The sequence below is a fragment of the Canis lupus genome, chromosome 9 (genome assembly GCF_003254725.2).
Source record: "Canis lupus dingo isolate Sandy chromosome 9, ASM325472v2, whole genome shotgun sequence".
NCBI classification, from domain to species: Eukaryota; Metazoa; Chordata; class Mammalia; order Carnivora; family Canidae; genus Canis; species Canis lupus.
The window spans coordinates 7407757-7432562 of record NC_064251.1 but is presented as its reverse complement, the minus strand read 5'-3'; the positions used below and the strand labels follow the sequence as shown (position 1 = coordinate 7432562).

The window sequence follows — 24806 nt, the reverse complement described above, 5'->3', positions numbered from 1 at the left end:
TCACTGGTCAGCGGGGCACATCTCAGAGGGAAACGCGTCCTGGGAGCTGCCCAGACCTGCCCTGACCCCCCAGGGCCCCAGCACAGAGCGTCATCTAAGAGCCAAGAGTAACAAGATCTGGGATCATTTTGCAAAGTGCAAAGTGGGATGGGACACAGGGTTGATTTCTGGGAGCAGAGAGAAAGGGACAGAGAAGGTGAGACCTGTCTGGGCTCATGGAGTTCAAACTTGCAGATGTTTCAGGGTGGATTTTCAAGGAATGACTGAAAGGGAAGGAATCCTGAGGTTTGGAGAGGGGGAGGGATGGGGGGTTGTGGTTATTTTTTGGAAAGAAAAGAGAAAGGAAGGACAGAGAGGCAAGAAGTGGGGACCTGTCTTCTGCTCACAGGGATGCTTGGGATTTTCCCCAGGGCTCCCTGCTTCCTCCGCAGAAAAGGAGGCTCCTTTTGTCCTGGGCTGCGGGCACTTTATTTTTTTAATTTAATTTAATTTTTATTTTTTTTACACCTATGAAGAGGCTGCAAGGAAATCGGCTTCCAGGAGCCAAGCTGCTTGCGCTTTGTGGCCAAATCGCGGAGGGCCTGTTGGAGTCACCTAACCAACCTGCTTTGCTCCCAGCCTCCTGGGTGGATGGGGGGTGGCGGTGGGGAGAGGCCGCCTTTATGGCCTCTCTGTCCTTTTGGCAGAGAAGCCACCTCCTCATTAGATCAGCCGGCTGGAGGCAGGGTGCAGGAGCCAGGGCCCCTCCTTTTGCAGGGACATATAGGGGAGCAATCTGAGCACACCTGGAGTTCTGCATCTGCCTGGGCGCAACTGGTCTGTAAGAAACACCAGGTAAACTCCCAAATCTGCACGCAGCTGACTCCCCATGCATACACACACCCCCCAAAGCATCCTCAGCACTCCGGGGGGACTCTGGTCTTACAACTTTCCTGTCCATCCCAGACATCCCTTCCTCCCCACCAGCTCAAAATAACTCGGGGAGCTGCAGCCCTCGCCTCCCACCTCCCCCAAGCCGACTGCGGGCCTTTCCCGAGGCGGTGTGCCAGATTTATTGTAGTATTTATGCATTTCTCACCCACCCAACATGCGGGAGACTGTGTGATTGTCTTTAGCAGGCTCCTCTCTCTCTCTCTCTCTTTTTTTTTTATGTGTCCCTAATGACGTTTCTGAGTGCGGCTCCCTCACCCCATTTCCCCCATTAGTCCTGTGGTTTTTATTGCGTGATTTTGCACAGTGTGGTGGTTTTCACATCACAGCAGAGCTGATGGCAAAGCGCTTAGCACGGTGTCTGGCGCTCGGGAAGCACTCAAGACGTGTGTCCTCGTGTGTACTGTTATTATTAATCGTTCAACCTGGACTGGAGGGCCCACGACGTGCCAGGCACTGGGTTAGGCTCTGAGTACCAGCAGCAACAACGGTAAGAACAGCAAGACCATGTGTCCACGGTGTTGTGCTGCCCTCAGCCCCTTGAGTTTAGCTGGAGGTGTCGCTGCCACTGCCAGACCCTGCTTAGAAATGCTCGGCTCCCCAGCTCCACTTCCAGCCCATTCCGTTCCTATTGCTACCCACCAAGACCACGTGCTGCCCCTGGGAGCAGGACACGGGCCCCTGGGCATCTCCGAGTCCCAGAGAACAGAAGGGAACAGGGACCTGCTCATCTCTGAGCAGGAAGGACTTTGTTAGGGCCCCTTTAATCGCCACAAAGGATAATGGCTAATTCACCCTAAGGGAGTGGGGTGCAGGTGCACTGCAGGGGGAGCCCTGGGTGGGCATGGAGGGTGGGTGATGGCATGAACACTGCCAGGCTCTGCCCAGCCGGCCTGAGCTTCCGGCCCAGCCAAGTCCTGCTCCCTGGCCTTCACCGCGTTCCTGGTTTCCCCAGGCCAGATGCCTGTGGCTTTAATGGATGTTGATTGGGCTGGAGGATGCACCACAGTCCCCCCGGGGGTCCTCCTCCCAGCTGGTCAGGGCAGGTCAGGTGGAGGGAAGCTGGGATGAGGGTCTCCGGCCATCCTGAGTGCTTGCTGTTGGCAGCTCCAGCAGGGTGGGGTGGGTGGGGAGGGGGTGACGTGTGATGAGATGCCCGTTCCGTTCCTCGTTCCTCGGGGAGACCTGGCTCAAGGTCAGGGCTGGTGTGCTTCCTCTCTACCTGGGGCCAGGCTCCAGGGCTCAGTGCGTTTCTCCTCCATAAGTCCCAAGGCTCAGGCACCCAGGCAGGGAGCTCCTGGCTCTGCATTGCATCTTGCCTCCTAGCTGCCCTTCCATTGAGGTCAGAAACATGCACCCAACAACCAGGAGCATCGAGTGCTGTGCTGGAGGCTTTGGGGGCGAATGCTTTAAGGGGTGGTGGGTGCTGATGGAGAAACGGGGTTTCTGACTGTCAGTGTGTTTTACACATTGCATGATGTTGGCTAAGTTGTCTCACCTCAATGCCTCCATGTCCCCATCTATAAAACAAAACTACTACTACTAATAATAATTAATAATAACATAAACCAGGTACTGTATCTGAAGCACCTTAAACTGTGCTAATATCTTTATTCCTCATTAACTACTCTGTGAGGTCAGAACTGATTTTATCCAAATCTGGCAGATGAAAAAGGCGAGGAAACCAAGGCCCAGAGAGGTTCAGTAATTTGCCCGAGATCACACCGCCAGTAGGAGGCATAACTCCAGGGGCCTGGCTCTAGATTTTGTGCTCTCATCCACCACACTGTAGGCCCCTGCTGAAGGCACGTCGTGAGGATGTCATGACAGGGCATCTGTGATGGGCTTAGGACAGGGCCCAGAGTGCGGTGTCCCAAGCATTCACTGAGTGAGCTGCCACCGGGGTTATTAATGTTACTATTTTTCACTTAGTCATCCATCCTGCGATGAGGGAGCACTGCCTACAGCCCTCTCTAACAGCCTGCTAACCCCGGACCCATCCTCATGCAGGATGAGCCTTTGCCCAGAGAGCAGAGCCAAGGCTGGGGCGACCATGGCATCTCATGTTAGGAGCTATGATGGTAGTTGCCCCGAGCCTGGGGGGCCCAGAGCCCCCTCCCCTCCCCACCCTTCTGAACACCTGCTCAGACCCCAGGCAGCTGGCTCTGAACACAGTCCCACTAGCCCTGACTTTTCTGGCCTTTGTCCGGCAGGACTCACCACCACCTTCCACCCATTCTCTCTGGGTTTTCCAGTCACCCTCAGAAGTGACTTCAGGGAAACGCGGTGAAGGGAACCAGGCCAGAACGGTGTTAATGAGGCCCCAAGGCCCTGCCTGTGAGCTGCCATCTGGAAAAGGTAATCCCCGTCCGTGGCCAGGCCCCAGCCAGATCTGAGGATGAGAAACTGAAGACCAGTACGGTCCTAATACTTTGCAACAGCTCCCATAGGCGTGGAGTCTATTCCTCCTGCTTAAATCTGGGCTGACCTTGTGACTTGCTTTCACCAATAGATTCTGGTGGAACGTTCTGAAGCCCAGGCCTCAAGAGCCTTGCAGCTTCTGCATTCACCTCTCAGATCACCAGGCCCTGAGACCACTAGGCCATGAAGGATGGTAAACCACAGGAAGAGAGACCAGCACCACCGCTGTGCAGCCTAGCCCAGTCCAGCCCAGCAGATGGCCAGCAGAACGTAAGCTCCTAGGTGCCCAGCACAGACGAGCAGAGAAATGAGAAATCATGGTTGTTTAGCCATGAAGTTCTGGAATGGTTTTCTGGGCAGGAAGAGGTAACTGACCCGAGGCTGTGGCCGGGGTCAGGCTGAGCATGCTCCTAGGGGCAGGGGCCCCTCATCTCTATATGTTCCCCAGGGGTCCAAGGTAAAGAAGCAGCTGCAATGGCTGGAGCTCCTGGACGTGCTGTGGGCTGACCTCCAGGGTCTCTGCCCATCTTGGGTGAGACCGTCCTTCTTGGTTCTCCAGTCTGCAGGAAGAATGGCCTCTCCCTTCCCTAAGCCTTCTGTGACTCCCCCGACCTGCTCCCTGCTGAGCCCCTACAGGTTGCCAACTGGAGCTGAAACCCCTGCTCTCACTCCCAGGAGCCTCTGCGAGGCTGACTTGGGCAGCAGCTGGCTGGGAGCCGGTCTCTCCCTTGGCCAGGGCGGGAAATTCAAAGTCACAGACACCTTGGCATGTCATTACCCAGATAGCAGAAAAGAAGGCCATGGCAGAGATACCTCTCTGGAGGGCAGAGGCCACCTGAACCACCCTCCCTCCCTGCCCCCATAGAGATCTCCCATGCTAGGGCCAGAAAGGGCTCTGAGGGGTCTGGGTGGGGAGAGGGGAGTCAGGCAGCAAGGCAGCCCCCAGGAAGCAGGGGTCATTACCAACTCCCCAGGCGTCTGTCTAGACCGTTTGCCTGCCTGAGCGCATAACTGAGTCAAGATCTAATTAGTTTCCATGTCCTGGCTGAAAGCCAAGGAGGGGGAGGCCCGCAGGAAGATCTGGGGCGGGGGGCAGAATTCTTAGGGCACGCTGGGGTCTCCCGTCCAGCTGTGCGGGGAGAAAGAAGGAACATCTCATTTCCATGTATCAGACTATCCCAGATAAAAACCATATGTGCCTCTGATGGAGCCCACCTCTCCCCGCCTCCCCGAGGACCCCCCGGGCGGCGCGCCCGCCTTGCGCCCATCTCTGTGCTTGGTTCCCAGGGGTCACGGCCGGCTTCACATCTGTCAGTGTCAGGTGATGAATGATCAAGCCCTTCCTAATTTGCATGTTAAGTTTCCTTGTGGTGGAAATAAATAGCCTCAGTTCTTCAGAGAAGAGCTTTCTTGGGGAGCCTTTCATTCAAGTGGCAGCGAGCGCTTCGCCCGCATGCTCTGCTCTGCACTCTGGGGAGTCTGGGTACCTCGGCCACCTGTCCCAGGGCTGCTGGGATTGGCTCCGGAGAACCTGTCAGTCACTGCAAAATGGGAGGAGGGGATGGAAGAGAGGAGAGAGGGCGGCTTGTGTGTGTTCTAGAATGTTCTGGCAGTTGAAGCTGGCAGCCAGCGCATGTCCCTCGCCCTGTCCCTAATTTGCAGTGTGACCCTGGACGTGTCACTTTATCCCGTGGGCGTTGTGTCTGCATCTATATAAAACGGGGAGCCTCGTGACTGCTTTGTGGATTTCTCCAGCCGCCTGTGGGCATTAACCACAGTGCGTGAGTGAGTACACCCCGGGTGCGCCCGGGTGTCGGGTCCTGCAGGGGGCCCACACGTGGGCCGTGGATGGACACCCAGAGCTGGGTCTGCTGAGCGTGTCTGCAGTAGACACGCTCCAGCCCCAGGGGAACCCATGATGCATGGACACGTCCTCGCTGCTCCCCCTGCAAGGACGTTCAGGGCCATGATGCCTCGGAGTGATGCTCTGAACCCATCGAACCCACGGGGGCGCTAAGAGGACTCCGCAGACACCCAAGGGGACAGGGAGGCGAGGCCAGAACAGCGTCCCCCGACACAGTGCGTCCCTCCTGCCTCCTGAGGGGTTCAAGGTGATGGGGAGACGTCATCGGTGGCCTCCTGTCATGCCAGGACGCTGTGCAACTGGGTAGCCCGGTCACCCAGGCGGCACTGCCTGGGGGCGCAGGGGGCCTGGGCCTGAGCGGCCCTTCGGACCCTCCCACACGATCTGGTCTCAGAGGAAAGCCACCTTCCTACAGGGCATCCTAGCTGTAGGACGGAGGGCTCAGCCCAGATGCCAGCGGGGCCACTCTGTGGCCGGGTGACTCCGCCGGGGCTGCTGAGCGCGTGCCCCCCACTCCCCGCGCCCCCAGCCCGGGCGGGGTCTGCCGCGGCGGCACCCACCCCTCATCTCCGGGCTCCACGCCGGCCGGGACCCAGTAATGAGAATGTTGAGAGACGGGTTGCTATGGAAACCGAGACAGCCAATGCTTCAGAGACTTTGGCTTCTTGTTTCTCTTTCTCCCTTTACATTTTGAACTTATTCATCTTAATTGACATAATTATTGCAACGTCAGCCTGAGGTACAGGGAGCCAGCTGTGCCCCTTGCCGCCCACCACCTGCCCTGACCCTCCAGGGCTCTCCCTGTTGCCTCTCTCCCGGCTTCTCCTGTCACTCACAGCAAACCCCGAGGCCAGGGCTGGCCCCCTCAGGTCCAGGAAGAACCTGTCCTACAGCAGGATGGGGAGGCCGAGGGGGCGGGCACCTGTGGGGACAGAGTCGGGGATGCCACTTGGAATGGACAGACCGTGTTCTCTTCCAGCAAGGGCCTTTAGCTCTTCACCAATGCTCTCAGTGGGGCTGCCAGAGCCGACCAGGGGGCCTGACTGACATTTTGGGGAGCCGGACCCTTCTGCCCCCTGGATGAATGACCTTGGGCCAGGCTCCGAGTGTCTCGGGGCCTCTGTCTTCCCATCTGGGCAATGGATTTGTCCTACCTGCCCATGCCCAGGAACAAATGATGCCTCAAAGGGAAGTAGCTCCTTGCAACTTGGGTTGTCAGGAAAAGACAAAGGAGGGGAGGCAGGAGAGACCCTCCCCGCAAGAGGGTGGCCAGCCAGTTCTGCCCTCACATCCTCCGATGCCAGGCCAGTTGTGCTCATGCCGAGCCAGCCGCTGACTCGAGCATGGCAGGTGCCTGCACGCACAGGGGTAGCCCTGGCTCCCACTGGGAGAGTTGGGTGGGTGCCACTGGTGCCTCACTCTCGACCACAGGTTCTCAATGGGGCGGATGTGGCCTCCTAAGGCATATTGGGTAGTTCTGGAGACACTTTTGGTTGTCCCATTTCGGGCAAGGGGCTACTGGCAGGTATCGGGTCGAGGTCGTGAATGCTGCTACCCACGGGGCAGTGCACGGGGGCGGCCCCACGACAAGAGGAGATCCGCCCCCAAATGCTAATGGTGCCCAGGCCGGCCGAGAAACCCTGCTCTAGTTGTGGTTCCTCGTGGGCAGCACGAGCATCGATCCGGGGGGGCCTCTGACTCTGCCACCTCTTCCGTCGTTGGAAGCATGCCCCGCCTGTGCAGGCGCAGGGCCTGCTGGGCTCCCCGCCGCCCTCCTCCCCCTCCCAGGCTCCTCAGGAGCGGGAGGAGGGCCTCTGGGTCAGGGGAAGGACAGCACGCTTGGCTGGGGGCCTCTTCCTCCTCCCAGCCCACCTCCCCCATCCCTCCCCAAGGATTACGACATTTCTAAACTCGTTAACTTTTAATTACTACCTTCCCTCTGCCTGAATACACTGGCTCCGTGCCACGTACATCTCTATTAAAATTCAATTTATGCCCATCATAACTAATTCCTGCACTTCGGCTTTCTCACCGGCAGCCTTCAATTTTCAGACAAGATGTCCAAACTCCTGGCCAAATCAGAGTACATCTCCAAAGAGGCTGGCATGGGGTGGGTGGATCTGGCTTTGTTGGGGAAGAGGAGCCTGGACCTCCTAGGAGCGCTGGAATGAGACCGTGGCCAGACAGGAGAAGTGGGGACGGCCTGGCCTACGAGGTGGACGTGGATGGGCGGTGTTCACTGGGTGGCTTCCGGGCCACCCTTTCCATTCACACGGCCACCTGTGACCAACACCCTTCCGCACACTTAACCTCACCTGATACTCATGACCCTCTGGGAGGTAGGTAGCGATTGGTGTTATATCATTCCCATTTGACAGACTGGGCGACTGAGACCGGGGTTATGCTGAGTCTGGGTCCAGACTGGGGTTCACACTGGGGGGATGCTGGTGCTGAGTCTTGAGACACCAGGCAGCAGCCAAGGTGCATACGGACAGCACGGGTCGGGGAGAGGTAACAGCAGAGGCCATTGAGAGCATTGTTCTGCTCTTTAGCCAAGGGTGTTGGTGAGAGAGGAGACTGGAAAGAGGGACAGGACCAGGGTACACAGGGGCTTGAAGCTCCCTTGACCCAAATCCTCCAAAGACAACCTACCACCTGCAGGATGCAGCCTGGAATGTTCTCATGCTCAACCCTGCCTCCACATCTCCCCCTCCACTGGCTTCATCCAGCCCTCCTCACTCTCCCTGTCCCCCCATCTCGCTGACCGTTGTTCCCGAAGCAGTTGACACAGCTGGCCACTTGGTCCTTCTCAACAGCCCTTCCCCCTTGTGCGACACCCCAATCTCCGCCATGGCCTCTTGGCTTCATGCTGCTGGGCAGGTTTTCACCTCTTCTGTTTACCTGCCTTCTCGGCCTCGGAGGCTCTTTCCCCTGCGCCGTGTGCACTGTCTCATTCCGCTTGTTCCCACGGGGTCAGTGGTCACAGTGACATCAGTGATGCCTGAATCAAGACCTTCAGTTTGGGCTTTTCTTCTCCATTCCGGGCACAAGTGCTTTCCTGCCCGCTGGACGCTGCTGCCCGAAGTCTCGCCCAGCACCCAGGGGAGCACGGAGATGTCCCACGGTGTCTCCTTTGCAGTGTTTCCTCCACCACCTGCCTCTCCATCTGCCTTCGTCCCTCACCTGCGCATCCAGCCCATCAGCTCTGCCTCCCGGTATGCCTTGGACGCCTCCAATCCTCCGATCCCCGCCGTGTTCACGATGGCCCGGCCACCCCGCTCCCACCACTACCGCCTGGCCTGGCTCCCACCCTAAGAGAGCCAGCAAGCCCTGACCCGACTGACCCCATCCACTCTTTCGGGGTCCTGACCTCCTGTCGGTGCTGGTCATCTTTCAGCTCCTCCTGCCTCCGTCCGCAAGCCTCCTTCTTGCACCGGCTACCTCTATCCATTCTCTAGGTCTTGGAGTCCCCACTGTCACCTCCTCCGACCTCGGTTTTGCGAGCACCGGAGTCTGTTAATACGTGCAGAACAACTGCGCTCGGGTTCTGTTCCGGGGTCCCGACTGTGCGCTCCGCGGGGGCGAGGGCTCTCCTGGCGTAGTCAGCGCCCCGTGTCTGCACGCCAGGGAGCCTTGCCCGTACACTCCCCGTCCACGCCAATGCCTCTTCCCTCTCGGCTCAAGTCTGACATCCTCCACACAGACTCTCCCCAAACTTCTCTGGGCCCCTCCGCTGGTCTCGCACCTGCTGTCCCTCCGCAGTCCAGGCACTCACACGCCACGAGGGCACCTCTTGCTCTGCGGCTAGAACAGACGTTTGCAAGGGGCGGAAGGAGGGCAGGGCTGGCACTGCTTTTCCTCGTTGTCCTCCTTGGAGGCTCCGTGCCAGGCCGGCAGAAAGTCCCAACTCTGTGCCTCGTGAGACGGAGCACAGGCAGGCATCTCCTGACGTCCGTCCATCAGGCCGGGGGGGCTGGGGGAGGGGAAGATCTGGCTCTCGGGTTAGCTCCACAACTTCAGGCAACTGAGCCACGGAGCCTCACGTCCCTCACACCAAGATGCCTCTCCTGCAGGAGTTGCTGATGTTCAGGGATCGAGAACAAGAACCTGAGTGACAGGGGCCGACACAGGGCCTGGCATCACGGAGATAATCATCTGTGTGCTTGTTTTCAAGAGTTCACATACATGAGGGGCGCCTGGGGGCTCAGTCTGTTAAGCATCTGCCTTCGGCTCAGGTCATGATCTCAGGGTCCTGGGACTGAGCCCCACATTGAGCTCTCTGCTCAGCAGGGAGCCTGCTTCTCCCTCTCCTGCTGGCTTGTGCACTCTCGCTCTCTCTCTTTCTCGCTCTCTTTCTCAGATAAATACATAAAATCTTAAAAAAAAAAAAAAAACCAAGAGTTCACATATGTGAAACCCTTCAAACAGGGCTGGGCCCATGTAAGTCCATGTGTTGGCCATGATGAGCTCTCCTGTACTGGTTTAGGAGGCCAGCTGGGGCCATCGCCAGAAAGCTGGGTCTGGGCACTGCCACTGCCCTGGGGGAGGACACACCTGGCAAGACAGCTCGGAGCCGGTGGAGGGAGGCAGGGTTGGAGTCCAAACAATCCTGGGTAAAACCTGACTCCCCACGTCCAGCTGTGTGACCTTGGGCCAGTTGCTGGATCTCTCTGGGCTGTGACTCCAAGTGATGACGCAGAGATAATAATAGCTCCAACCTTCCAGAACTGCTGTTGGTAAGAGCTTGGCTCGGTTCTGGACACCCACGTGGCATGTGCTCCAGTGACCTCTTGGGAAGCCCTCTGGCCTCTGCCAGAGACAAAACAGCTGGTCCAGAGAGTTTGCTCTTCATCCTCTCCTCTGAAGAATTTCAAAGGCTGCAGCCGCTCCACATGCATCCCCTGCTTTGTGCCCCTAGCCAGGGCTGTGGCATGCCTGGGTCCCTGCTTTAGCCACCAGGCTTTATTCTCTCTGCTGTCGAGCCCACGCGCAGGGCCCCAACACCACAGCTCCCCCACAAGGCACATCACCTAGCAGTGGGGCTGGGGACCCAGTATAGGGCCAGCCAGACACCCTGCCCGGCTTATCTGAGCTGCCCCTCCACACACCTGCTCTTCTCCACGCCAGCCAGGGGCCAGCTGGGGTCTCAGGGGCGGGACGCAGCCTCTGCTGGTCTCACTCCCTCTCGCTTGTGCGTCAGAGGGTCTGAGGGGGCCCCTGGCTTCTTGCCTCTCAAGGCAGAAGAATGACATACAGTGACAGGAGTGTGGGAGAAGGAGCCCAATCGGGAACCCGTGTGCGTCTCTACAAGTGGGACAAGAACACACTCCGGTCAGACCGACCTCCTGGACCTGCCACTTGCTCTCTTCACGACCGCAGGCGAGTTCCAGAACTCCTCCGAGCTCCAGGCTCCTCATTTGCAAAATGAGGGTAATAACACTCACCTAGTGCAGCTGTGAGATGGTGTATGTGAAGTTAACCATGCATGGAAATCTGTGTGTGTGTGTGTGTGTGTGTGTGTGTAAGAGCCACCTAGCTGGTTTGTTTTTCTGGTTCGATTTTAAATGTGAGAAAAGATATGCGAGAAAGCATGCCCAGGGCAGGACAAAATAACCTGGTGGATGGCTTTGCCAGGATGTGGTCACAAGGACAGGTAGCGGTTCCAGTCCATCCCCCCTCCATCCTCCCTCCCTCCCTCCTCCCCCATTGCTACGGCCTGACCTGCCTTTTCTTGAGCTGGTGGGTTGTCCCCAGCCACGCAGCCCTGGCTGGTGCAGCGGAAGCAAACTGAGGCAGAACTGATGCAGTCTGGGGAGATGGCCTCCGAGGGGGCAGAGGGGAGGGGAGGAGAGGGCAGAGGAGGGGGGACGAGGGGAGGGAGGAGGAGCGGAGAGAGATCTGAGGGAAGGGGCTCCAGGGGCAACACAGGACCTTCCATGAGTTACCATCCCACCTAGTCAGGAAGTTAGGCTAACACGTCAGTGTGGTTTGCACAGACACAGATGCACAACGGTTAAACACGCATACGAGAGCATGAAGGAATCACACCCACCCACTTAGCCACCTCCCCCACGCACACTCATGCACAGAGGCTAACAAACACATCAGACTTTATGCCTCCAACTGAGTGTTGTGTCCAACCTCCTCCCACACACCCCGACACACACCCAGAGTCACCGTGCGAAGCCACGCACCTGTCCCGCGGGTAGTGGGGGGTGGTGGGGACAGTGCCCAAACCTTTGGGAAAGTCTTCCCATGCCGTGTCCCGTCCACATGGGAAAAGAGATCTCATTTCCTTGGAGTCTGATACTGCTTTGTACCCAAGTGGTACCTCCTACTGTAACAGCCACTTTATTTCTCAAACTGGGAATTCAAGGCTGGTTGCAAAACAGGTAACATATGTCACCAACAAGCGGCTCTTACAGCACTGGAAAAAAAAAAAAAGAGTTCTAAGAAGGGTCCTGGACCATCAGTGTCACTGGAATAGGGGCACAGAGCCCTGCCTCCCCAGCCCCTGTGACCTCTTGGCCTGTTACCAGATCTAGTCTATGGCACCACAGAAGGGGCTTGTCCCATAGAATCTCCTTTAATTCTTACTATAACCTTTTAAAGTAGGCATGTGCCCGATTCTAAGATGAGAAAACAAGTGCGTGGTGGCTGATTCTGGCCGAGGCCACAGAGCTAGGAAGTGGTAGGAGCGTGATTGTATTCAGGTGGCACCAACTCCAAAGTCCATGCTATTTGTACCCTGCCCGCACCCCCCGGGATGGATGTGGTCCCACAAACTCGCCACAGTCACTTGTGCTCAGTGGGATGCTTTCCTTCATGCAGATGTCACACGCACGCACACACGCATGCACACGCACACGCTACGCCCATTCTGTTACAGATTCCCACTGACAATAAAGGCCGGTGGAGGTTGGATGTGAATGCAAACGTCTTCCTTTGGAGACGGGTGGGAAACATAGTGAAATTTATGGCAGCACTTCCAATCTTATTTTCTCTTGACTTGCTGAGTAAATTCAGCCATCTTTCTGCCTGAAAATTGGTTATTATCACCCAACTCAAAGCTTGGGGTTTGCAAGAGACTAAGTCCTCAGCAGCAAACAGCGGTCAGAGGACCATGGGATGAGAAGCTGGCCACGCTCTTCTGGGATGCATTTTTTTGGTGTGCATTTTTTTTTCAAAGGAACATTTTATTGAGCCAAAAAGCGAGAAAGTGCTAAAAATCCAATGGGGACATGTCCCCAAAACTCAGGATCCAGCTTGTAGAAGCTCCATCGGCCAATTATGGGTGACTACTGAGCATCAAAATGAAGAATGACAGGGATAGATTAAAACACACTGAATAGGAAATACTATCCACCACTTCATACTGATGCTTCATTATCTTAAAGGAGGTGATAAAAGGAAGATCTCTTTCACAAAAGGATGGCAAATATAAGTAGAAGAAACGATAGAAGTGGAAAATCTGCTTATCACACCCACAATGGTAATAATGGATTCAGGTTAGATTCATCAATCGATACTCAACCAACCACTGGGAGAATGATTCCTGGGGAGCAGGATATTCAGTTTCCAGTTATCTCCCAAAGGGAGAGGATACCTCCATTACCTTGACACTGGAGAAATCTGGTGCACGTCACCCTTGACCAGTTGATCAAACCTACCATCACCAATGATGGGGCAAGCTGACGATGAGTGCCTTCAAGTAGGAAGCACTGAGAAGAACACACATCTGGGTAATATTCTTGCCAAAAAGTTTTAACATGAGTCTAATCATGAGGCTAGAACTGGACAAATCTACTCTGGGGGACATTCTGCAAAACTGGCTGAGCCCTCAGAAATGTCAATGCCAAGAAAGATGGGAGAAACAATGAGGGATGGTTCTAGATTGAAGCAGTCTAAGGAGTCACGACACCTAAATTTACCACGCGGCCCTTGATTAGATCTCCTATCAAACAACAGTATAAAAGGCCCCAAAGGATATCCTTGGGATGGAGAAATGTGAATATGGGCCACATATGCGATGCATCGGTAGTGCATCGACGGGAAATTTCCTGAGTGGGAATGTTGCATTGTGGTTCTGTAGGAGAACGCCTTGTTTTGGGGAAATTCCACTCAGCGGTGAAGTGACATGATGTCTGCAACTAATTCTTAAATAGTTTAGCAAAAATAAATGGGATGACCCAACCTGGGCCAATCAGAATCCTTCTCTGGGACTTCCTACATGGAACTTCCGGGGACCTCCTTCTGCCCTGAAATCATGGGGCCGTAAGCCTGTGATCATGAACTTCTCAGTGTCACTCAGCAGGTGAACTCTGACCTCAGGTGTGTGGCTTGCTCACAGTGTCATGTATAAATGATGAGACGGGGTGTGTTTGCATTCCCCACTCTGCTTTGTTTTTTAGAACCTGCAGAGCACAGTGAGCAGAGGATGCTTGGGACGCAAATGAAGGAAGCGGTCCTTCCTCGATGAGAAGCTCGATGTGAAGGTTTTCCAGCCCTGGAGCCCGGCGACTTACATTTGAAGCCCAGCTCAACGATCTGACCTTGAGTGAAGTGTTGAGGGTGCACGTGGCAACATCAGCCATAGAGTAAATTCTTTTTCACTGCCAGTGATTATGATGGTCACTACCATCCTCACCAGCTGGACCCTGACCGCCACGTGGATGTATCCAAGACACAGAGCTGCTTCCAGAGGAAGCCCGTTCCATCCGTGGGCAAGTCTGATCCTAAGGCCGAGCTAGGATCTGTCCTCCGTGAACCGTCCACACTGGCGTCCTGGCGCAGTTCTGAGGCACCAAAAGAACAGCTGGGCCCCAGATAGAGAACCAGCCCTCTTCCTCCTCCTGGATCCTGGCCCAGGTCCTTGCCAGGAGAAGTCAGGGGCAGGCTGGGAGGCCCTGACACCACATGTGGTATGCCATCCACATGTTCCTGCGGTTCCCACTCAGGCATGTCCCCCATCCAAAGGACGCTGGGGCTCTTCACAGACATTGTCAAAACTGCCCCCGGACTCCAGGCAGCAGCCAGGAGTGCTCTGGGCCCTCAAGTGAAAACCACCACTGGGGCTGCTCAGGGGGGCACCCCTGGTATCCTTCATGAGCTCCCCGGAGACCCAACCCCTCCGCCACCCCAAGTGGCCAGTACTGGAGGGCCTCCTGCTTCCTGGTCTCTCGCCATCCAGATCGGAAGGGGGCTCTCCTGCCCTGGACCCTCCAACTCCCCCTTCAGACAAAGTGGCCACACCAGCCAATCCAGTCTAGGTTTGGGGCGGAAGGAACTCCGGGGCCCAAGTGCAGGGGGACACCCCAAACTCTGGCCGCCCTGCTCAGCAAAGAAAAGGATGGTTCTCCGGAAAGAACAGATCCTCAAGCAATTAAATACCCTCCTCTCATTTGCATTCCGGTCCCTGGCGCAGATCTGTATCAACATCCCCAGGGCAAGACAATCTTGTTTCCCCAACAAAACCGATTATGCACATCAGGCCTGGGGATTAATCACCAGCCACAGGGTTGGGAGCCAGTAAAAACAGGCAGAGATGAGATGGGAAGATAGGAGCTGGAGGTGGGGAGGGGGCGCACTGCCAGGAGGAAAGTGCTGGAGGCCAGGGTGGGCTTGGGGGGCAGCTGCCTGACGGCTCAGGCTTCCTGCAGGAACCTGCTTCACTGAGATCCTGTGCCCGACTCTCCTCTCTTCTCTCCCGGCCGGGCAGTGTCCCGGGGAGGCAAGGGCCAGTCCAGAGCTCAGGGCACCAACATGGAGTGGGGACGAGCCCAAAGGCCCTGGGCAGGCAGGGCACCTCCGTGTCTCACCTGCACTACCCCCAAATACCAGATGTCCTTCCCTCGCTGATCCCATGTTGCCATGTGTCCCTCACCCTGCCGTGTATTGGACCCAGCCCCACACCCCCACCTCAGTGCCCCCAGGAGACAGCAGAGTTCTTCTCAGGGCTTGGGAAGGAGGGGTCTGGTCATAGGCACGACCACAGTGCAGCTGCTGGGGCTGAGCTTCCCCACCCCACCCATCGCCTCTACTCTGTTCCCTGTTGCTGGGGTCACCCCGCCGGGGTAGCACCCCCGGTGCACTCCCTAGACGTCCTCTGTTGGGCTCAGCAGTGCAGGGGCCTCTCACTCTTGGGGCACAGCGCTTTGCCCCCCACCTTTCTCCACCCCAGCCTCCCAGGAGCACTGGTGGCTGCTCCCAAACTGCCAGACAGGCCCCCACCCTGGTTCCCCTTCAGGGCACAGCCCTGGCAGTTGGCCCTGGCAGCCAGGAAGAGGAGGAGAGGCGAGGGGAGGGGAGGCTTGCCTGTACTCCAGGGAGAACTTGGTCAGCTCTCTGTTGTTATGAAGCCACTTGAACTCCAGCGGCCAGCTGCCCTCGGCCATGCACGTGAGCACCAGCCGGTTCCCCTCCAGGTGCACCTGCGTCCGCACGGGCTCCGTCTTGAAATAGGGGGCCACGTCATCTGTGGTAAACAGAGACACAAAACCACCAGTTATCACTTGCTCACCTTCGGGGGGTCGCTCCTGTCGCGCCCTAAGGCTCCTGAGCACACAGAGCAGGTGCATCCAGGTAACTTGCTCAAGGTCATGTGGCCCGGGAGGACTTGAACTTGGGGAGGTCTGACTTCAGAGCTTGATCTTCAGAGCGAATCCTCCATGCCCACCAACACGTTCCCCACCTCCCTCTCTTCCCAGACCTTGCCAAGGCTCACTCCTGCTGCCGCCCCCACCCCGCTTCTCCTGCCTTTGTTCTGGTACTTTCTGTGTCTCTCCCCTCGGGATCCCCATCCACTGGATACCCCGTGCTTCTGGATTTCTCCCTCCAGGGCAGAAGGAAGGGAAGTACTTACTGCACTTCAGTCAAAGGGAATATAAATGTGACAAGGAAAACAACGTGGGGCGGGGGAGGGTGGACACAAGTGGCAGGGGACGGGGGCGTCCTGAGTCCTGCCCCCAAGGCTGGGGGAGACCCTCAAAGACATCAAGAGTCCATCTGGCGGGTCCCCTCCATCGCCAGGCTGCTTGATTCCATCCCGAGGGTCCTTTGACCCTCAGCTTTGGCCAGAATTGGGCGTCTGTGGTCTGCAGGTGGTTCACATTCAGGTCAAGGCCTCAGCCCCGCCTCAACCACAGTCTGGCGACTCAGAGCGTCAGTGATGTACATCCGGGGCCTGGCCTCAACCCCCCGGGGGGGATACTGGGGAGGAACCCCATCCCACCCCTGCTCCCGCCCCTCTGCACACCTCCTGACATGCCTCACAAAGCCCTTCAGAAGGTCTCTCTGGGGGAGCATGGGGGGGGGAGCGCCCCCACCCGGCCCCGCTCCCTCACCCACCTCCGCAGGCTCGGGGGGCAGAGAGGCCAACAGGCACCCATTTGCAGGCGCGGATCTGCTGAAGCAGCGGCTCTGCTCCCCCATTTGACAAATGGGCACGTTCACACTTCAAAGGCACATTCCTATTCCCCAGCAGCGTTCAAGAGCCCTTTGAATCGCGTTTCTAAAAACCCTCTGTTAGTTCCTGTCATCACACGTTTGTTTTAAAACAATAACGCTCCCAACCCCCAGTGATTCAAGCCCGGGGATGCGGGGCTGATTCAGAGCCAGAACATCAGAGGGGCGGGCGGGGCGGGCGCTTGCACACACGCGTGCACTCACGCGCTCTGCGCCCAGAGCCCCGCGCCTCTGCACGCCGGCTCACTGGGCAATCCGCTCCCCAGTCTGCGTGTGCCAGTTCCTCCCTCGGGCCCTCTGGGCGCACCAGCCTGGAGGAGGCCCGCGACGTGCCCGGGGAAGGGCCCACCCCAGCGGCCGGGAAGAGGAGGGCGGCGCTGGCCTTTCCCGAGAGAGCCCACTGGTGCCCCCGAGCCCCGAGCATCCCTGCATCCCTCATCTCGTGTGATCCTCACATGGAGGCCTGGGAGGGGCTAGGGCTCCTCTGCTCCAGCCCCTGCGGTGTGGTCCCCACCCCACCCCAGCCCCCCACCATCTGACACAGGGGTGTGGGAGGCAGGCCCTACCCAGCACTGAGCCATGGCAGGAGCCCAGCCAGCTGGTTTTCCTTGATAGGCCTGTCATCTTCCAAAAGCAGGGGATGGCAGGGCGTCTGGCACTGTGGGTGCTGCAGGGGGGAAGGATACTGGGGCAGGGACAGCTGTGTGTGTGCATGCACGTGTGCACCCATGTGTAGGCTGTGTACGTGTCCTCGAGTGTCTGTGTGTATCTGTGTATGTATGGAGATGTGTTGTCATCTGTATGTGCGTGTCGTGTGTGTCTGGGTGTGTACTTAAGTGCAGGAACAGATTTCTGTCCCATGAATGCCCGCGTGGGGGACACAAATCAACTGGCCTTCAACTTACTTATAACCTTTTTTATGCACTTCAATTTCCTAGTTGTAAATTAGGGGATCCGTTTGTGGTGTGGGTTAAATAAATTTTAAAACAGAGGTCAGAAGAGCGTCTGGAACATGCTATAGGAGGCACGGCTACTGTTACTATCCATCATACGTGAAGATGGGCAGACTACGGGAGAGAAGAGCTCGTGCCCTGTTGGCAGGCACCTGCAGCTCCTTTGTGCAGTACACAGCTTGTACAACTGTCCACAACAGCCCTGTTAGCCACCTTCTCAGTGGGAACGAGTTAACTGAGAACGGAAAAGAACTGTGGATAGGAAGGATCGATATTATATGGGTGTCATTCCCTTAAACTTTTCCTCACTTTGAAAACACACACACACACGAAAGATTTTTTTTTTAACCAAAGTGATTCTGAAATTCACATTAAAAAAAAATAACAAAAGGATAACCAAGAAATCCTGAAAAAGTATGGTAGATGGAGCAGACTAGCCCAGATATTCAACTGTTTCATAAAGTTGCAATAATTAAAACAGTGTGTTCTTGTAGAAATAGTCTGATGAAATGACAGTCTCAGAATCTAGAAATAGACCCCGATACATATGGGATTATTTAATATATGATGAAAGTAGAATTTCAAGTTGGTGGGGAAAAGATCAATTATTCACCAAATGGCTTTGGAACATCGAGGGAACCATTTGGGGGAAAAAAAAAGTTGAATCTCTTCCTCACACTTTTCCTCAAAATAAATGCTAGATGGATCAATGTTTTAAGCATGAAAAACGAAATTCTAAAAGAAGTAGAAGAAACTCACAGAGATTTAAAAATATATAATCTTGAGGAGGTGAAGTATTCGCCAAGTACTTTCTAAGTACTACACAAACTCCAGGAAGTCATAAAACAGATTGATACCTTCAGCAATATAAAAATCCTACATGGAAAAAAAAATACCCATAAACAAAAAAAAGCAACAAATGACAAACCCGGGGAGAATGTTTGCGACTTCTCTCATGGACAAAGAGCTCATTTTCCCGATATAAAAAATATTCTCATAAATCAGAAAGAAGAAGATGAACAAACCAACAGAAAAATGGGCAAAGGATATGAAGAGTTCACAGGAAAGAATTACAAATAACTCTGAAATGCGGACAAAGATGCTGAACCTCACGATAAGAGAAAGGCAAACAAAACTCAGTAAGATATCGGTTTTTTCCTATCACTTGGGCCCCGATCTGAAAGCAAGATAGCGCCCGGTGCCCGGCAGGCCGTGGGGACCCAGGGGTGCGCGCACACGGCTTTGGGGACAACCCCTCGGGACGGCGTCTGCGGACAGTGGCCTGGTGGTGCCATCAGAACTGAGCATGTGGGCTCCAGGGAGGCTCAGGGTTGAGCACCTGCCTTTGGCCCAGGGCGTGACCCCGGGGTCCTGGGATCGAGTCCCGCATAGGGCTCCCCGCAGGGAGCCTGCGTCTCCCTCTGCCTGTGTCTCTGCCTCTCTCTGTGTGTCTCTCATGAATAAATACATAAAATACAAAAAAAAAAAAAAAAAAAAGGAAACTAAACATCCTCCTCCCCCCCAATCCACCACCTTCCAGTGACAGCACTTCACAGCAGCATTATGTTTGTAACAGCGAAAGCTCAAAAATGACCCCCGAGTGTCCATCAGGAGGGCCCCGGGTAAAGAAGCGATCGCATCTCCAAACTCGAGAATTGTCGCAGCGTCAGGCTCTGGGACAGTTCTTGAGAACCACCGTGAAGTGAAAACAAGCAAGGTGTGGAACGGACGTGGAATCTGCCACCATTTGTGCTCTTTTTTTCCTTGAAGCATAAAAATATATTTGCTTGTCTAGGCAGAGGCTTTTTCTAGGGGGTTACGTAAGAGACCAGGCTCAGCTGAGGCTCTAGGAGGAACTGGGTGGGAGGGGACGCACTTTTCACTCTGTGGCTTTGGGGAACTTCTGCTGCGTCCCGCAGGTATGGGTTAGTTATTTATAAGCCGGTCTACACCCGCGCGTGCATACACGCATGTGAGCGTGCAGGGGGAGCGGTTGCGGGCCGGTCCCGCCGGGGACAGAGGAAAGGGCGGGGTGAGGCGCGGCTGGGGTGGGGGGCCCTGACCACCAGGGTCTGAGACCCTTGAAGGAAGAGCCGCCTTCAGAGGCGGACAAAAGGCCTCAGTCTTGGGCTTCCTTCTCGTTTCCCGAAACAGCTCAGGCGCCCCTGACCGCCTTGCCCTTCATATTCTCACTAAATACCCCCATTGTCACCCTTCCACCCTGGCTCCTCTGTGGCCCCGCACAGAAGCTTATCTCAACTCCGGCCTCTCCCCTTCCTCCCACCCTCCAGCAGCATAACATCCTCTTTCTCTGGAGCCCCTCCATCACTCCTGGGATGGGACTTCCCAAGCCAGCCCCGGCCTGGGAACCCCACCTCTGCTGGAGCCAGAATCTCGTCGGCCAGGGTGAAGACCTCCGCCCACCACCCAGGGGCCAGAAGATGTCTATCGTCGTCCAGGACCAGCTTCCAGGGGCGAATCCCCTCCCAGCCCTGAAATGCATCAAAGCCCGTCTCTTGGCAGCTCCTCTCTGGACACACAGGAGTTCTAACTGCTTGGGCATGGGGTGTCTCTGGAATGCCTGGGAACCGGGTGGAGGTTGGGATTCTTGCAAACCTCTCTCCTCAACGTCCTCTGGTCTCTGCATCCTCACCTTTGTCCTGGATTGACCTCTGTGGCCCCCTAGCCGGTCCTGGCTGGACAGCCTGTGCACCCTGGAGCTGGCCAGGCCCTGGGTCATAGGAAGCAGGGACTCAGGGCAGCCCCCTCACCTTCACCAAGCCTCACTTCTTCCCCCACTTCTATCTCTACTGCCTTTATTTCATGCTTCTCACAGAGCTGTCCATATGGGCAGCATTTTATGTCCAGCATCTCACGGAGTCACGAGAACTTCCAAGGAAGGAAGTCATTACCCCCATTTTACAGATGAGAAGACTCATCTCATCTGAGAAGGTTCGGTCATTCGAAGGTTCGGTCATTTGACTCTGCCTTCCAGATGTGAAGTCAGGTCTGGCGGATCCCAGAGCTGCAGGTCTTTCCATATCTGGTAGCTGGCTGTCCTGCTCTTCATACCCCGACCTGTGGCCTTATGGGTGGTAAGTGAAGGATGACACCTGTCTCTGGGCGCTGGTTTTGAAGCCACAAGTATGGTTGTATGGCAGGGGCATTCCCACCCCGGCTTCTAATGTCACAGCCCCAGAACTCGATCCAGGGATGAGAGGCATGCTGGCTGAGAATGCACTGGGAGTAGAACAAGCCAGAGGAGCCCGGCCACCTTGGAGTGGGGAGTAAGGGGGGTGAGCTGGCAGGGTGCAGGGAGAGAGGCCTGGGAATAAGAAAGCCAAATGGTGTAGAGGATGAACAGATGCAGGTGTGAAGGATCAAGGAAGAAGAGCAGGGCTTAGAGCTCAGTGGGCGTCCATCCCACAGCTCTGCTCACCATTCAAACCTCCAGGTGCCAACCTTCCCCAGGGATCTGGCTTGAAGAAAAGAATCTAGGTTTCTTTCTTTTTTTTTTTTAAGATTTTATTTATTTATTCATGAGAGACAGAGAGAGGGAGGCAAAGACATAGGTAGAGGGAGAAGCAGGCTCCATGCAGGGAGCCCGATGTAGGACTCGATCCCCGGGACTCCAGGATCACAACCTGAGCTGAAGGCAGATGCTCAACCACTGAGCCACCCGGGTGCCCCAAGAATCTAGGTGTCGATCCCAGTTCCCATGCCAACTAAAGTCTGACCTCAAGCAGAGTAACTCTGGAGCCTTACTTGTCAGTAAAACAGCTTCCAATGCCTGCCCCAGAGGCAGGGGGGAAGACCACGTGAGCTAACGCACACGCCAAGCATCGCGCTTGGCACCTCCATGGTGCTCCCTCTGCACAACAGACCTTTGGACGTGACCAAACGGGGAGGAGGTGGGCAAACAGGGTGGGGGTGCTACGATCACCCCACCCATTCCCTGCATCTCAGAGGTGTCCCACACCTGCGTCGTCCAAATCCGGCTGCCTCATGGCCACTGCAAGTGGCTCAAGAACCGAGTCTTGCCTAGGAGCGGCTTGTAAGGTCTCGAGCAAAGGCTCAGGATGAGGTAGAAAAGAGGGGCCTGCAGGACCTTCTGCACAGCGTCAGGAATTCCTACACGTCCTTCTTCCATCCAAACCCAGGTGGTGTTGGTAGTGGGGGGGGGTGGAGGGAGGGAGGGTGTGCTAAGCCTGGAACTGCCTGAGCCAGAGAAGGTTCAGGAAGACAGTGCTATGGGCGCAAGGAGAGGTTGCCATGCGTGCTTCTGTTGGAGCCCGTGGCCTCCAGAAGTGTTCGGGGAGCACACGCGGTGGCAGGTGCTGGCAGGCACTCTCTGAATGCCTGATAAGGACCACAGGACCACAGACGTTCTCCTTCTCCCCTCCCACCCCCAGGCTTTGCAGGGCAAGCCTGCTCCTACCCCGTCCAGCCAGGGCAGCAGCACCCGGGCGCCACAGGCCCTCCCTTCTGGCTTCCCTTCTGCCTCCCACAAATGAGATGCTAATTTATGCCCCTCCACTGTCTCCTGGCAGATGCCCGGCCCAGCTCAGCCCCAGTGCTGCCTGCATGCCAAGTGCTTCATTAGCCAGGAAAGAAGGCTCTCGCCCTCCTTAATCTAATCCTCACCAGTGACCTTCAGGAGCCAGGCACCTTCTGATGCCGGGGCCTGGGAGGGTGGGACAATCAATTATGCCTCGGCCTCCACAGCTGCTGCCGAATGGATTTCTCGCTCAGAAAAGCATGTTCAAAAAGCATCTAATGGAACGGATCGTCAATTTGTTTGAATACACATCTAATCTGATTAGGGGGGCCTGGCCACCAGGGCAGCCAGTGCAACTGAGCCCCAACGTGGCCCAGGGGAACTGCGAGTGGGGTCAGCGGAGCCCAGCATGGGGAAGGAAGGGTGTGTGTGCCCCAAGCCCATCACCCAACCAGCTTGGCCTGCCAAAAAGAAAACCCTCAGCCAAAAAGTCACAGAGGCAAGAAGACTATGAGCCACGGAGAGGCCACCAGGGCTGGGCGGGTGCCTCCTGTTTTTCTATGCCCTAGCACTAGGCACAGAGCCCAGGGCAAAGAAGATGCTCGGGAAATGAATGAATGAACTAACGAGTAGTGAATGAATGATGATGAGACCCAACCTGGAAGCCAGGGGATGCCAATCTTGTCACTTCCAGGGGAAGACTAGTTGATGCCTGGGCTGGGTTGAATGTGTCTCCACCCCCCCTCCCCCGCAGCCGAATTCATGTCCTACCTGGAGCCCTATTTAGAAACAGGATACTGCAGCTGTCCTTCATTAAGATGAGGTCCAACGGGCCTGGGGTGAGCCCTCCATGACTGATGTCTTTATAAGAGGAGAGACCGGGGAACAGAAATGTCTTCTCCCTAGAAGATGGCCACGTGGCGGTGGGGGCAGAGATCAGGGTGGTGCATCGACAAGCCCGGGAACGCCAAGGATTGCCGGGAGCCACCACGAGCTGGAAGAGGAAGGAAGGATTCATCCCTCTGGCCTTCAGAGGGAGCGGGGCCTTGCCAAAACCTTGGCTTCAGACTTCCAGCCTCCAGAACGGTTGGAGTCGCTGCACGGATGGTATTGGGTTATGGCAGCCCTCGGAAACCAGCACAATGCCTTACAGAGACTTGTGTCTACCCTTCCCTAGAATTCAGCCTGGCGGAGAACAAGGAGCAGGAGGAAGTGAGTCTGGAGCCGTGAGTCCTGCTGGTCTGGATTATGCTCGTTACGCCCCAGGGCCTTTGCTTATTCCATTCCCTTTCTCCAGAGAGCTCCTTCCTTCCTTCTTTGCTGGGGAAATGTAGGCATTAAATCTGCATTAGTTCCTACCCTTTGTCCCTTCTGAGCTCAAATGTCCTGTCCTCTGGAACTTTTTTCCTAATGTCCTCCTCCACGTCCCTCAGACTTCTGAGGTTACCTCCCTTACAGCGTGGAAGATGCATGTCCATGCACCCAGGCTAGTCTCCACTTAGAAGACAGGGACGGTGGCCCCATCGCCTCCCCAGTCCCAGAGCCTGGCAATGAATCTGGCATGCAGGAGGGTGCAGATCCATGAATGAAAAAGTGGACAAATGAACGTGCTGTTGAATGTGGCCAGGCCACCTCCCTGTTGTTGGCGGACACGGCTGGGGGATCTTTATGTTCCCTTCCAGCTCTAATGTTGCAAGATCTGAGTAGTGGTGTGCATTACCATCCTGTTGGGCTCTGGAGTGGGATTACTGGGATTCAAACCCCGCTCAGCCTCTCACTAGTTGTGTGACCCCAGGCAGCTCTGAAAACCCTCTGCATCTCGGTCTCCTAACCTGAAAATTGGGGTATGGCTAGCGGCCACCTCCTAGGACCAGGACCTGGCACAAATGGCCCATCCTCATCCTTACTGGGGGTGACCTCTGCAAGCCATGTCACAGCCAGGGCCTGCCGCTGGGCCGCACCAGTAGATAAGGCCAAAGCATCCCCAGCCTCGTGTGGAAAAAAGAGGGTTCTCATTTCCGATGGGTTAGCAGAGGGGAAGGGAGCCTTTTCTTACATTTCAGCAGGAGGGTTAAGAGATTAAACTTACACCATCGATTACAATGTTTTTGCCTAACGGCGCTATTATCATTTTACTGTATTCGGATTCATTTGAGCTATAAAAGCAGTGATAGTAAAATTTTCACTAACTCCTGGGATTCTTCCCAAGAAGCTCCATTATGCTGCATGGATGATGCTTGTCTTCCTCTTGCTGACCCCGGGGTGGGACACATGCTTGGAGCAATTCTCCGGTTTTACAGCTGGGACCTGAGACCCTCTGGCCACAAAGGGACTTGTGCAACTTGCCATAGCTCAGCTTTGGGGGCCAGCTGCTTGGCCAGGCCCGGGTGGCCCCATGGAGACTTGTCCCACTGGTATCTGGCACTCCAGGAGGGGGATGGTCTTGAACATTCCTGGGGTGAGCATTCTCTGTCAGAGGGGTACCACTATCAGCCTGTCTCCTAAGTTCTGGTGACAGAAACACCCACCTCCCCTGGGCCTTGGAGAACTGAGATATGGATGCTTCCAGGAGCCCACAGCCCGGTGGGGGGGGGGGTCCAGTGCCCACCTTGCCCAGGGATGGCACCACCAGACACAGGGCATTGAGGCCTGTGCCAGGAGCAGTGGGCAGGCAGGC

The 24806-nt window shown here is 56.0% G+C and overlaps 1 protein-coding gene across 2 annotated transcripts in view; it reads right to left on the bottom strand.

The window, feature by feature from the left end:
- Positions 1-24806, bottom strand: part of SDK2 (sidekick cell adhesion molecule 2) — a 256374-nt gene that overhangs the window by 120319 nt on the left and 111249 nt on the right. For both annotated transcript variants that reach the window (XM_025467876.3, XM_025467877.3), the window contains exon 2: positions 15530-15689. In XM_025467876.3, the coding sequence (XP_025323661.1) occupies positions 15530-15689 (160 nt within the window). The remainder of the gene's footprint in view (positions 1-15529; positions 15690-24806) is intronic.